The following is a 14,313-nucleotide window of genomic DNA, read 5'->3' on the forward strand; positions in this document are numbered from 1 at the left end:
TTGTGATTAAACTGAAGGCAGCAAGTGGCATTAGTGCTATAAGGATCCCCATTGGAGCACTGCAGTCAATGTGTCCAGGGAACTAGGAGGAATGGCAATGTATGCATGAAGGGGATTTCTGCTTCCTTTCCCTAACAGAAGCTCATGTAAGGACCCAGTCCTTAGTACCTTAATGGAAGCTATGGGTGCCTGGGATTATAATTGAAAAGAAGCATAGACGGGAGATTAATTTTAAAGCAGTGCAGGAAGTCAACTGCAATGAGTCAAAAGCTTATCCATTTGCCTCAAATCAGACCATAGATTACCTGGGTTCAGTAATGGTAGAGGAATGGGAAATGAGGGGTGAAGTACATCTCAATCTGCAGAGTCCCAAGATGTTGGGAAACAATTTAAGTACCCTTGGGGAATCCAGGGTTTCTTTTCAGCTGATCCTGCTTGTTCATACTGAACTGAACATCCAGGAAAACCAAAGTGATTTTCAAAACAGTGTCTCCAGAATCTGTACAATCTGTTAACTTCTCAGGACAGAAAATAATAGTCATTTACAGATCCATGGATACCACAACCAGACTCAAGATGCTCATAATAATAATGATAATAATAGTATTTGTTAAGTGCTTACTATGTGCAAGGCACAGCACTAAGCACTGAGGCACTGTACTTCCTAGACCCACTGAACTCACTAAAGTATTGCAGCAACAGTGTTCTTCCTTATTCAGCTCCAGACTGATGAGGAACTTAGTCTCTCTGGAGGACTTGGGTTCTCATACCAAAATCACAATACTGTAATTTTGGTCTCATTTAAGCCATTTTCTCACTCATGGTTTACTAGGTAGGAAACAGCTGTTGTTGATGAAATACTGAATACTGCTCCCCTAATGCCAACTTTCTCACTGTACCTTAATCTCATCTATCTCAACTCCGACCTCTTGCCTCTTGTCTTCATACCTAACAGCCAATTACTCTCGACTTTCAAGCAATCTCGAAGGGACACTTTCTCCAAGAGGTCTTCCTCTGACAAATTTCTCCTTTCCCCTTCTCCCATTCCGTTCTGTACCACCTTGTCTTCCTCCCTTTATTCATTCCCCCTTAGTACAGTGCTCTACACACAGTAAGCACTCAGTAAAGGCAATTGACTGTCTGACTGACCGACTGAATTGTTAACTGTATGCTAATATCTGTAGTATATTTTTACTTGAAATATGTAACCTTGTGGCCAAAGACGGTATCTAGCAACTCTGTTGTATTGTATACACCAAGTCCTTAGTTACAGGGTTCTGCACACAGTAACCCTCAGTAACTACCAATGATTGACTGAATTATACATTAATGGTATTTGTTAAGCACTTACTATGTGCTAAGCACCATACTAAGCACTGGGGTTAATACAAGATAATCAGTTGGATGCAGTCCATGTCCCACATGGGCTCACAATCAAGTGTACTTATTGACCACTTACTGTGTGCAAAACACTGTTCTTAGCACTTGGGAGAGTACAATATAACAATATAGCAGACACATTCCCACAATGAGCTTACACTCTAGAGGAGGAGACAGACATTAACATAAATAAATAAATTACATATAGGTACTTGAGTGCTCTGGGGCAAGGAGGAGGGATGAATAAAGGCAGCAAGTCAGGGCAACACAGAAGGGAATGGAAAAAAAGAAAAAGAGGGACTAGTAAGGGAGGTTTTTTTAATTAATGAGGTAACTGAGATACAGAGAAGTTAAGCGACTTGCTCAAGGTCACACAACAGTAAAGCGGCAGAGTCGGGATTTAGAACCCAGTTCTGCTGATTCGCAGGACCATGCTCCTCCACTACGCCATGCCGCTTCTCTAAATCTGTGAAGATTTACCTCATACTTTGCCCTTTTTCACCAAGGTCCAAGCTGCAGGACCAGGACAGGCAGAAACTGAGGCTACAGCAGGGCCCTTTGGGGTCAGTGTATTCTGTGAAACTCTTTCTTATAAGGCTCATCATTAAGTTAATAATAATAATGGTATGTGTTAAGCACTTACTATGTACCAAACACTGTTCTAAGCACTGGGGGGAGATACAAGGCAATCAGGTCGTCCTACTTGTGGCTCCCAGTCTTAATCCCACTTGCCATATGAGGTAACTGAAGCACAGATAAATTAGGTGACCTGCCCAAAGTCACACAGAAGACAAGTGGCAGAGATGGGATTAGAACCTCTGACTCCCCAGACCGTGCTGTTTCTACTGAGCCATGCTGCTTCTCTCTCATATCACTAAAGTGAGGTCAGGCATAATCCTGTGGCTCACATAATCAGATTTTTGTAAATATTGACTTCAGAGCTCTTTATCACCTTACCCCCTCCTACCTCACCTCCCTTCTCTCCTTCTACAGCCCAGCTCACACATTCTGCTCCTCTGCCACCGCTCACCTCCTCAGTGAGCCTTGTTCATGCCTGTCCCACCATTGACCCCTGGCCCTTGTCCTACCTCTGGCCTGGAATGCCCTCCCTTCTCACATCTGCCAAACAAGCTCTCTTCCCCTCTTCAAAGCCCTACTGAGAGCTCACCTCCTCCAGGAGGCCTCCCCAGATGAGCCCTCCCTTTCCCTCTGCTCCTCCTCCCCTCCCCATTGTCCCCAGACCCCAGTCCTCCCCAGACTGAGCTCCTCTTCTCCCTCTACTCCCTCTGCCACCCCCCCTTTACCTCTCCGCAGCTAAACCCTCTTTTTCCCCTTTTCCCTCTGCTCCTCCACCTCTCCCTTCCCATCCCCACAGCACTGTACTCGTCCGCTCAACTGTATATATTTCCATTACCCTATTTATTTTGTTAATGAATTGTACATCGCCTTGATTCTATTTAGTTGCCATTGTTTTTACGAGATGTTCTTCCCCTTGACTCTATTTATTGCCATTGTTCTTGTCTGTCCATCTTCCCCGATTAGACTGTAAGCCTGTCAAACCGCAGGGACTGTCTCTATCTGTTGCCGACTTGTTCATCCCAAGCGCTTAGTACAGTGCTCTGCACATAGTAAGCGCTCAATAAATACTATTGAATTGTCCCTACTCCCTCCCTCTGCTCTTCCCCCTTCTCCTTCCCAGAGCACTTGTATATATTTGTACTTGTTTATTGCTCTATTTATTTTATTAATGATGTGCATTTATCTATGGTTCTATTTATCTGTTTTGATGGTATTGATGCCTTTCTACTTGGTTTGTTTGTTGACTGTCTCTCCCTTCTAGACTGTGAGCCTGTTGTTGGGTAGGGATTGTCTCTATTTTTTGCCCAATTGTACTATAATAATAATGTTGGTATTTGTTAAGCGCTTACTATGTGCCGAGCACTGTTCTAACCGCTGGGGTAGACATAGGGGAATCAGGTTGTCCCACGTGGGGCTCACAGTCCTAATCCCCATTTTACAGATGAGGGAACTGAGGCACAGAGAAGTTAAGTGACTTGCCCACAGTCACACAGCTGACAAGTGGCAGAGCTGGGATTCGAACTCATGAGCCCTGACTCCAAAGCCCATGCTCTTTCCACTGAGCCACGCTGCTTCTCCAACTATCCAAGCTCTCAGTACAGTGCTCTTCACACAGCAAGCACTCAATAAATGTGATTGAATGAATGAAATATTTTAATTGTTGAATTTTATGTGGCCAAGACAGGAAAGGTGAGGGGCACGGAAATTTTTCCTTTATCAATAATGTTCTAGAGTTTTTATGATTATTGTTATTATTATTGTTATTGGCCTTATTATTGGTGTGTATTTATCCCATTATTTCTTTACTTGTATGCATGCTGTGAGTTATTCCTTTTAGGTTCTAAGCTCCTTGTAGGCAACTGGCGAAGTCTGATTAGCATCCCTTATCTTTCATATACACTCAGTATAGTGCAAAGCCTGATAATTAACAAAACTTATATATAATTATAATTATATTAAGATATGCAATTCATTTGATTCTGAGAAAATATTACTTTGCTTATTAAAATTCAAGCAATATTTATAACTATTGCTTAACTCAATCTAGTTTCACTAACTAGTGTAAATATTTTTTTTGATAAATACCAAGATTTAAATAAAATTGGAATGCATTTTCAAACTTTAGACACTATTTAGTTTATTTTGTCTTCCACACTGCTATTCTTCATGATTGCTCATTCACTAGTTGATCTTTAGGAATTCATATTAAAGCACAGACCACAGAAGTGTGCAAGTCAAACACATATGATGGAAAGAATGAATAAGCATAACCACAAATCAAACTTCTTCTTCTGAAAAGGACAATTAAGAAGCAGTGTGGCTCAGTGGAAAGAACACGGGCTTTGGAGTCAGAGGTCATGGGTTCGAATCCCTGCTCAGCCACTTGTCAGCTGTGTGACTTTGGGCAAGTCACTTAACTTCTCGGTGCCTCAGTTACCTCATCTGTAAAATGGGGATTAAGATTGTGAGCCCCAAGTGGGACAACCTGATTGCCCTGTGTCTACCCCAGCGCTTAGAACAGTGCTTGGCACATAGTAAGCGCTTAACAAATACCAACATTATTATTATTATTATTAGCCCAGCCTACAGGTGTTAAAAAGAAGCCTTGTATTTTTCTTGTCCCCTATTCCCTCTCTAGCCTCTCCCTAAAAATACTTTAAAAGTATTTAAAAATATTATTTTTTTCCCATAACTAACTTTATCCTTGTGGTTAGGTCAATGATTCAATCTATGAAACCTATTGGGAGCTTACTATGTGCAGGCCACTGTATTAAGTTCTTAGGAAAGTCAAATACAATATATTAACAACTCTTAAATAGTGTAGAAAAAAAGTTGCTATGGTAATGTTTGCATGTTGTGAATATTAATATTAGAAAAGGAAAAATATTACTTGAGAAGGACAAATAACTAAAGCCTATAAGAATGATGAACATTTAAAAAAATATGAATTTCACCAAAATAAAGTTTTTTCAAAATATTTTAAAGGCCCTTGCTGCCCAAAACCACTCTTTCTAAAGCAATGTATAGCATTACTTCAAATATTACTACAATTTTAATTTTGGAATAACTAGAAGTAAAATAACTAGTTCTAAATAAGCAGTAAGACTATTATATTACATTCTCCTCATACCCATAGCCTATAACTTATTTGTTCTGTTCCCATACTTAGAAATAGACAATGTTTTTTTATCCTCTTCAAGCCCAGAAGGATGCTAGCTGTGAGTCTGGGCATAAAGGGCCTCAGGAGAAGCAGTGTGTCCTAGTAGAAAGGGCCTGGAAGTCAGAGGACCTGAGCTGTAATCCCAGCTCTGCCACTTGTCTCCTTTGTGACCTTGGGACAGACAGTTAATTTCTTTGTTCCTCAGTTGCCTCACCTGTAAAATGGGGATTATGACTGTGAGCCCTATGTGGGACAGGGACTATGTCCAATCCAATTATCTTGAATCTATCCTAATGCTCAGTACAGTACTTAACACATAGTAAGCACTTAACAAATACCATTTATAACAACGACAATAAAAAATAGGTCTTCCCACAGGTCTGCTCTTGAATTGTTTAATTGTTTACCAGCATTGGGCTGATACTTGGTATCAAGAATGACAGTAGACCTGCTCCATGGCCAATGAAATATGACTTTTTGTATTTTTTTGCCAGGGAGAAAAGCTATTAAACTACTGCAGCTATGATTTTCATCAGTAGCATTTATTGAACATCTCTATGGAGAGTACTATACTAGTCACTTAGAAACCTGTTAATTAAAATGGAAGACATGGCTAAACTAAACAAAAATCAATAGCTTAATAAATAAGGGAAAAAAGTGGAATAGCCAGTAAAAATAAAAATACTAAGGTAGCTAGTGGGATAACCTGGCCAACTAGATGGGGCTTATTTGGGTAATGTCTCCGGGAGAAGGGAGTTTGGGAGAGGGCCACATTTTAGGTATAGTCCCTTGTGTAGGTGCACACCATGACTCTACACAAATGCAGCAAGTCTATGAAGAGAAATAAACCAAAGTCTTCCTCTGTGGTTTTAACAGAATTCACTTTTCACCACACAGTTGGAAAATGAGGTCCTAAAATTGCAAGTCTGGAAGGAAAAGCAAAAGAAAGGCATTCCAATTATCCCCCTTCTCCCGCCCCCAAGATGACTGTTGTTTCATTCTAGATTTTATCCAGTCCATGTTGTACTTCAATTATGGGGCTCCAAATTGAGCAGAATATAACTGAAAAGAACATAAAGTCAAAATAAATTTGACTAATGGTGGTTATAGAATGTGCCTATAGAGACAGTATATTCTACAATACTTAGTATTGATTTTTCTTCTGTATCTGCTTACTTCCATTTGAGATTTCCTGGGCTTCCACATGTTTTTCTGTTATATCTAATTCTGTGGATGCTCATCCCATCTTGCATTTATGAGTTTATTCATTTTCTATCAGTTATTGACCTTAGAAAATATTTATTCTTGTTTATATCCACATCCTTTGAACAGTCATATTTTAATTAGTTTCTTTAAGGACTCTCCAAACAGCCCATTTTTGTTGATCAACAAATTTAATGATCATTCTTGTGAGGTCTTCATTTGCAGCCCAGATCTCCAGGTCTTTAGGGTGGTTTTCTTCTGGGACAAGACACTATGTCATGCAAACTTACTGAACATTTTCCAGGTATTTTGGAAAAAGTTTAACATTTCTGTTTAACATCCAGAAATGTAATGCTTACCTGAGTCCATTCATTAGTTTGTGGGTCATAGGATTCCATAGTGTTCAAGTATGTCTGTCCATCATACCCCCCTACTGCATACAACTTATCACCAAGAAGACAGACACCAACAGCATCTCTAGGCATACTCAGTGGAGACACCATTGTCCATGTATCTGTTTTGGGATCATATCTAAAATTTAATGGGAAAAAAAAAAGAACTCAGGAATAAAGACACAAGTGAACTACTTTCAAAAAAGACTTCTGAAAAATAGGATAGAAATAAAAATAGAAATAAAAATAGAAATTATAATAATGGAAAAGGGAGTATATTCTTATTGCTTAGTGATTATATTCCTAAATATTCAAAAGCAGTGCATAGTCTCTAATCTGGATTCAGAAACATCACTACACATATTTAAAGTCCTTACATATTATTTACAAAACCGAAATACTACACATTGTGGCCTTGCACACATCTAAAAATGTACATATTTATGTCCTAACTCAAGTGTTTCAATGCAAACACCAACTGCATGATTTTGGAAAGCTGTGTAAGTCTGTCACTAATAAAGATTTACAGGCAATATATGTAGGGACCTTTTGTGACTCTTTTAAATCTCTGTTAGTGACAGAGAGAATTTAATACTGACTGATTTCATTTCCAAAGGAGTAGTTCACAATAATCAGGCCAGGATAAGTGTGGGTTTGGGGTACCACTGAACCTATCTTCCCCACAATTCTGTGTAAACATCTGCTTGACTGCTGGGATTAGTAGGAAGGCAGGAACATTCTTGAGAAGTATTAGAAAAATGTTGCTTCTGTTACTTCCCGAGATACAAAGGTGAACCTAGACATTAACATGAATCACTTCAGCACTAAGAAATTCTACTGAGAAACCACTTTTGCAATTACCATTCACTTCCATAAGACTGGTAATAATGTTCAAGTATCTCGAGTTTGTAATGTCTGGGAATATAGGCTCCTTGAGTCAGGAATTGTGTGTTCCAAATCTCTGTACTGTCTCAAGTGCTTAGTACAGAATTCTGCATACAAGTGCTCAGTAAATACCATTACCTGATTGATTGTAGGAGAATAGTCATTTATATTAATTGCAAAACATAGTCACACAACAAACATCTACTTAAGTGTTCTTAACTAGATGCTCCTATGATTAAGTAGGAAGAAACCTCTACTTCTTCTTCTGGTTTGCAGTCTTTAATCATAGCTGCCCTCGACAAGGCTCTGTCCTGGTTCCCCATTTTCCCACTATTTACAACTTTCTCAGGGAACCCATGCACTCTCATTACATCAGCTATCATAACTATACAGATTATACTCAAATCTACCTCTACAGCCCTGATAGCTTATTTAGCCTATAATCCCACATTTTCCCATTTTCCCAGGATATATAATTATAATAATAATGGTATTTGTTGAGCGCTTACTATGTTCCAAGCACTGTTCTAAGCACTGGTGTAGATAAAAGGTAATCAGGTTGTCTCACGTGGGACTCACGGTCTTAATCCTCATTTTACAAATGAGGTAACTGAGGCATAGAGAAGTTAAACGACTTGCCCAAAGTTACACATCTGACAAGTGGCAGAGCCGGGATTAGAACATATGACTTCCAACTCCCAAGCCTGTGCTCTTTCCACTAAACCACATTGCTTCTCTCCACTTGGATATTCCCCTGGAACCTCAAACTTCAAATGTATAAAATTCAACTGCTCATCTTTCTTCTTTAACCTTCTATTTACCATTCTGCTCCTCCCAGCTTTAGTATCTCTAGTAGTGACGCTGTATTCATCCCAGTCCCAGAAACCTGAAACCTTGGCGTCATTAGCTTTACTTTGCAACTGCCATGTTGTTGACTGCTAAATTCTTTTGGTTCTTCTCACATAATATTTATTGTATTTACCAATTTCACTCCTTCCATACTGCTACCTCTTTGGTTCAAGCTCATGGCGTATCATGGCTTTCCTGTTTTATCATCCTCCTCACTGATCTCCCTGTATTTAGGCTCTCACCTCTCCCAACTATACTGAATTCTGCTGCACAGATCATCTTCTTCAAGCATCATTCACCCCACATCTCTCTTTCCTTCATAAATACCTTCTCTCCATTAGGAAAAAAATCAACTTACCATTGGATTCAAGACTCTCCATCTCTCCATCTACTGTTCCTATCGTTTATATCTGCCCTACATTCTTGCATTTATCCAATCACATTTATTAGGTGCTTACTGTATTTGGAACATTTGGGAAAGTACAATACAACAATTAAGACTGACATTCCCTGCTTACAATGAGGTCACAGTCTAGAGAGGTGGAGACAGACATCAATACAGATAAAAAAATTACAAATATATACATAAGTGTTGTTGGGCTGGGAGGGGTGGGAAGAGCAAAGGGAGGAAGTCAGGGGTGTGGGATAAGGAGAATAGGAGAAGGAAAGTGGAAGATGAGGAAAAGAGGGGCTTAGTCTGGAAAGGTCTCTTGGGGGAGCTGTGTCTTCAATAAGGATTTGAAGAGGGGGAGAGTAATTGTCTGTCAGATTTAAAGAGGGAGACAGTAGGACAGAGGCAGGACATGGGTTAGGGGTCGGCGGTAAGACAGACAAGAAGGTTAACAGTAGAGTAGCAAAGTATGCCTGCTGGGTTGTAGAAAGAGAGAAGTGAGATAAGGTTGGAGGGGGCAAGGTGATGGAGTGATTTAAAGCCAATGGTGAGGAATTTTTGTTTGATACAGAGGTGGATGGGTAAACACTGGAGATTTTTGAGAAGGGGGTGGCATGTCCTGAATATTTTTATAAAAAGATGATCTGGGCAGTGGAGTGAAGTGTGGACTGGAGTGGGGAGAGACAGGAGGGAGGGAGGTCAGAAAGGAGGTTGATATAGTAATCTAGGAAGAATCAGATGAGTGATTGTATTAATGTGATAGCAGTTTGGATGGAGAGGAAAGGGTGGATTTTAGCAATGTTGGGAAGGTGGGACCAAGCGGATTTGGTGACAGATTGAGTAAGTGAGCTGAATGAGAGATAGGAGTCAGGGACAACACCAAGGTAATGGGTTTGTGAGATGGGAAGGATGGTGGTGCCATCTATAGTGATGGGAAAGTCAGGAAGAGGAGAGACCTTGGGTTCATTCTTCCTAAACTCACCTACTATCTGAAACTTGTTCTCAATTTTTCCATGTCTGCTACCTTGTTCATACTTTACACCAGTCTGTAAATTCCTATTCACCTTAAGCCAAGAGATAACACTTTTCTCTACTTTCAAAGCCTTCCTAAGATTCTACCTCTCCAATAAATCTTAAACAATTAGGACTCCTCCTCTTCTCCTCCTCAACCCTCCTGCTACCTTCGACCACTCCCTTTTCCTAAAAACATTATACAAACTCAGCTTCACTGACACTGCCCTCTCAGGGTTTCGTCCTCTCTGGCTGCTCGTTTTCAGTCTCTTTTGCAAGCTGCTCCTCTGCCTCCCATCCCCTAACTATTGGTAGTCTTTCAAGGTTCAGTTTTGGGTCTACTTCTTTTCTCTATATACACCCACTCCCTTGGAAAACTCATTCATTCACATGGCTTCAACTTCAAGCTCTATACTGATGCCACCCAAATCTACATCTCCAGTCCTGATCTCTCTCCCTCCATGCTGTTTCACATTTCCTCCTGCCTTCAAAACACTCTACTTGAATGTTGTCCTTTCACCTCAAGCTTAATAAAATAAAACTAAATAAATAAAAATGAATTAAACTGAAACAGAATTTATTATTTTCCCACCCAAACCCTGTCCTCCCACTCACTTTCCCATCTCTGTTGGAGGCACCACTATCCTTCCTGTCTCACAAGCCCATATCTTTCGAAACTGTGAGCCCATTGTTGGGTAGGGATTGTATCTATCTGTTGCCAAATTGTACATTCCAAGTGCTTAGTAACAGTGCTCTGCAAACATTAAGTGTTCAATAAACATGATTGAATGAATGAATTATCCTTGATTCCTCTCTTTCATTCATCCCACATATTCAAGCCATCACTAAATCCTGTCAGCTCTACCTTCACAAAATGGCTAAAATCGATCCCTTCCTCTCCATCCAAACTGCTACCACATTAATGCAAGCACTTATCATATCCTGCATTATTTTATCAGCCTCCTTGCTGATCTCTCTCCCTTCTCTCTTTCTACTGCCCACCCCGTACACTCTGCTCCTCTGCCGCCCACCTCCTCACCGTCCCCCGTTCTCATCTATCCCGCCGTCGACCCCTGGGCCACGTTCTCCCGCGGTCCGGGAATGCCCTCCCTCCTCACCTCCACCAAACTAATTCTCTTCCCCTCTTCAAAACCCTACTTAGAGCTCATCTCCTCCAAGAGGCCTTCCCAGACTGAGCTCTCACTTTTTCCTCTGCTCCTTCTGCTCCCCCTCTACCCCCCTTTCACCTCCCCTCAGCTAAGCCCTCTTTCCCCCCTTTCCCTCTGCTCCTCCCCCCTCCCTTCCCTCCCCTCAGCACTGTACTCATCCGCTCAACTGTATATATTTTCATTACCCTATTTATTTTAATGAGATGTACATGACCTTGATTCTATTATTTTGTTTTAATGAGATGTACATCACCTTGATTCTATTTATTTGCCATTGTTTTAATGAGATGTTCATCCCCTTGATTCTATTTATTGCTATTGTTATTGTCTGTCTGTCTCCCCCGATTAGACTGTAAGCCCGTCAAAGGGCAGGGACTGTTTCTATCTGTTACCAATTTGTACATTCCAAGCGCTTAGTACAGTGCTCTGCACATAGTAAGCGCTCAATAAATACTATTGAATGAATGAATGATCTCCCTGCCTCCTGTCTTTCCCCACTTCAGTCCATACTCCATTCTGCTGACCAGATCATTGGATCATTTTCCTTCAAAAATGTTCAGAGCATGTTTCCCCACTTCTCAACAAACTCCAGTGGTTGCCAATCCACCTCCTCACCAAACACAAACTCCTCACCATTGGCTTTAAAGCACTTGATTAGCTTGTCCCCTTGTACCTCAACTCATTACTCTCCTACTACAAACTCAGCCTGCACATTTTGTTCCTCTAAATACTAACCTCACCGTACCTCAGTCTTGTCTGTTTTGCTTCTGACATCTCAACCTCTAGCCTGGAACCCCTTCCTCCTCATATCAGACAGATAATTGCTCTACCCCATTTCAAAACCTTATTGAAGGCACATCTCCTCCAAGAAGCCCTTCCCGCACTAAGCCTTCCTTTCCTCTTTTCACACTCCCTTCTACATTGGCCAAACTTGCTCCCTTCATTCAACCTCCCTCCCAACCCTACAGCACATATATATATATTATATATATATATATAATTCATTTATTTACATCTGTTTCTCCCTCTAGACTGTGAGCTCATAGTGGACATTAAATATGTCTGTTTGTTGTGGCATGTATTCTCCCAAGTGCTTAGTACAGTGCTTTGCATGCAGTAAGCACTCAATAAATACGATTGAATGAATGACTGAGGAAATAAGCCCCAACAACTCAAGTCACTTCAACCCAGCAGTTATTTCTACTATCAATCAATTAATGCTATTTGAAGAAGTGGTCCATTATGTATGAATGGGGAGTGAGTTCCAAGGCCAGAGAGAAAGACTAAGTTGCACGATAGATGAGGTTGATCTCCAGAGAGTCAGTTGATGTTAGAAGAATGAAGCGTATGGTCTGGGTTTTAGTACATCAGCTAGCTGAGATAGAAGGAAAGAGGTGACTGAATGACTTAAAGTCAATGATAAGAAATATTTGTTTTATGTAGAGGTGGCTAGGCAACAATTAGAGTTTTCTTTAGAAAAATGATCTGGATAGCAGAGTGAAATACGGACTGAAGTGGAGAGAGACAATAGGTGTGAAGGCCAGCAATGTGGCTGATGCAGTAGACAAGGATGGCTATGATGAATCCTTGTATCAGGATAGTAACAGTTCAAATGGAGAATAAAGTCTGGATTTTGTAATATTGTGAGGTACAAATGACAGGATTTTCTGACAGATTCAACTATATGGGTTGAGTGAGAGAGATTAGTAGGGATAATGCCAAGATTATTATCCAATACCCACATATTTATTTATCTATACCTGCTTTTGTAATCCCTTCTCCATCATTAGAATACATAACTTTCTCCCTGTGTTCATCTCCCCTCCCAATCCACGGCACCTATGAACATATCTGTAATTTACTTATTTATAGTAATGTCTGTCTTCCCGGCTCTAGAGAGTAAGCTCATTGTGGGCAGGGAATGTGTCTATTTATTGTGGTTTTGCACTCTTCCAAGCACTTAATACAGTGCTCTGCACACAGTAAGTGCTCAAAAAATACAATTGAATGAATGTTCTGTTCTAATAGACAGGAAACATGTCTAGTGATTCTGTTGTATTTGCCCAACACACCCAATCATCCCTCAACAAATATCATTACTACTACTAGTAGTACTACTGTGTTAAAAGCCTCAGGCCAGCAAGATTCATTCAATAGTATTTATTGAGCACTTACTATGTGCAGAGCACTGTACTAAGCACTTGGGATGAACAAGTCGGCAACAGATAGAGACGGTCCCTGCCGTTTGACGGGCTTACAGTCTAATCGGGGGAGACGGACAGACAAGAACAATGGCACTAAACAGCGTCAAGGGGAAGAACATCTCGTAAAAACAATGGCAACTAAATAGAATCAAGGTGATGTACAATTCATTAACAAAATAAATAGGGTAACGAAAATATATACAGTTGAGCGGACAAGTACAGTGCTGTGGGGATGGGAAGGGAGAGGTGGAGGAGCAGAGGGAAAAGGGGAAAATGAGGCTTTAGCTGCGGAGAGGTAAAGGGGGGATGGCAGAGGGAGTAGAGGGGGACGAGGAGCTCAGTCTGGGAACGCCTCTTGGAGGAGGTGATTTTTAAGTAGGGTTTTGAAGAGGGAAAGAGAATCGGTTTGGCGGAGGTGAGGAGGGAGGGCGTTCCAGGACCACGGGAGGACGTGACCCAGGGGTCGACGGCGGGATAGGCGAGACTGAGGGACGGTGAGGAGGTGGGCGGCAGAGGAGCGGAGCGTATGGGGTGGGCGGTAGAAAGAGAGAAGGGAGGAGAGGTAGGAAGGGGCAAGGTGATGGAGAGCCTTGAAGCCTAGAGTGAGGAGTTTTTGTTTGGAGCGGAGGTCGATAGGCAACCACTGGAGTTGTTTAAGAAGGGGAGTGACATGCCCAGATCGTTTCTGCAGGAAGATGAGCCGGGCAGCGGAGTGAAGAATAGACCGGAGCGGGCCGAGAGAGGAGGAAGGGAGGTCAGAGAGAAGGCTGACACAGTAGTCTAGCCGGGATATAACGAGAGCCCGTAATAGTAAGGTAGCCGTTTGGGTGGAGAGGAAAGGGCGGATCTTGGCGATATTGTAGAGGTGAAACCGGCAGGTCTTGGTAACGGATAGGATGTGTGGGGTGAACGAGAGGGACGAGTCAAAGATGACACCGAGATTGAGGGCCTGCGGGACGGGAAGGATGGTCGTGCCATCCACGGTAATAGAGAAGTCTGGGAGAGGACCGGGTTTGGGAGGGAAGATGAGGAGCTCAGTCTTGCTCATGTTGAGTTTTAGGTGGCGGGCCGACATCCAGGTGGAGACGTC

General features: G+C 41.5%; 1 protein-coding gene across 1 annotated transcript in view; it reads right to left on the reverse strand.

Moving 5' to 3' along the window:
• The window catches only part of KLHL1 (kelch like family member 1), a 267,920-nt gene that overhangs the window by 1,959 nt on the left and 251,648 nt on the right, over positions 1-14,313 (reverse strand). Inside the window, exon 10 of the mRNA XM_001505519.3 lies at positions 6,682-6,853. Coding sequence (XP_001505569.1) covers positions 6,682-6,853 — 172 coding nt within the window. The remainder of the gene's footprint in view (positions 1-6,681; positions 6,854-14,313) is intronic.

The sequence above is a fragment of the Ornithorhynchus anatinus genome, chromosome 2 (genome assembly GCF_004115215.2).
Source record: "Ornithorhynchus anatinus isolate Pmale09 chromosome 2, mOrnAna1.pri.v4, whole genome shotgun sequence".
NCBI lineage: Eukaryota > Metazoa > Chordata > Mammalia > Monotremata > Ornithorhynchidae > Ornithorhynchus > Ornithorhynchus anatinus.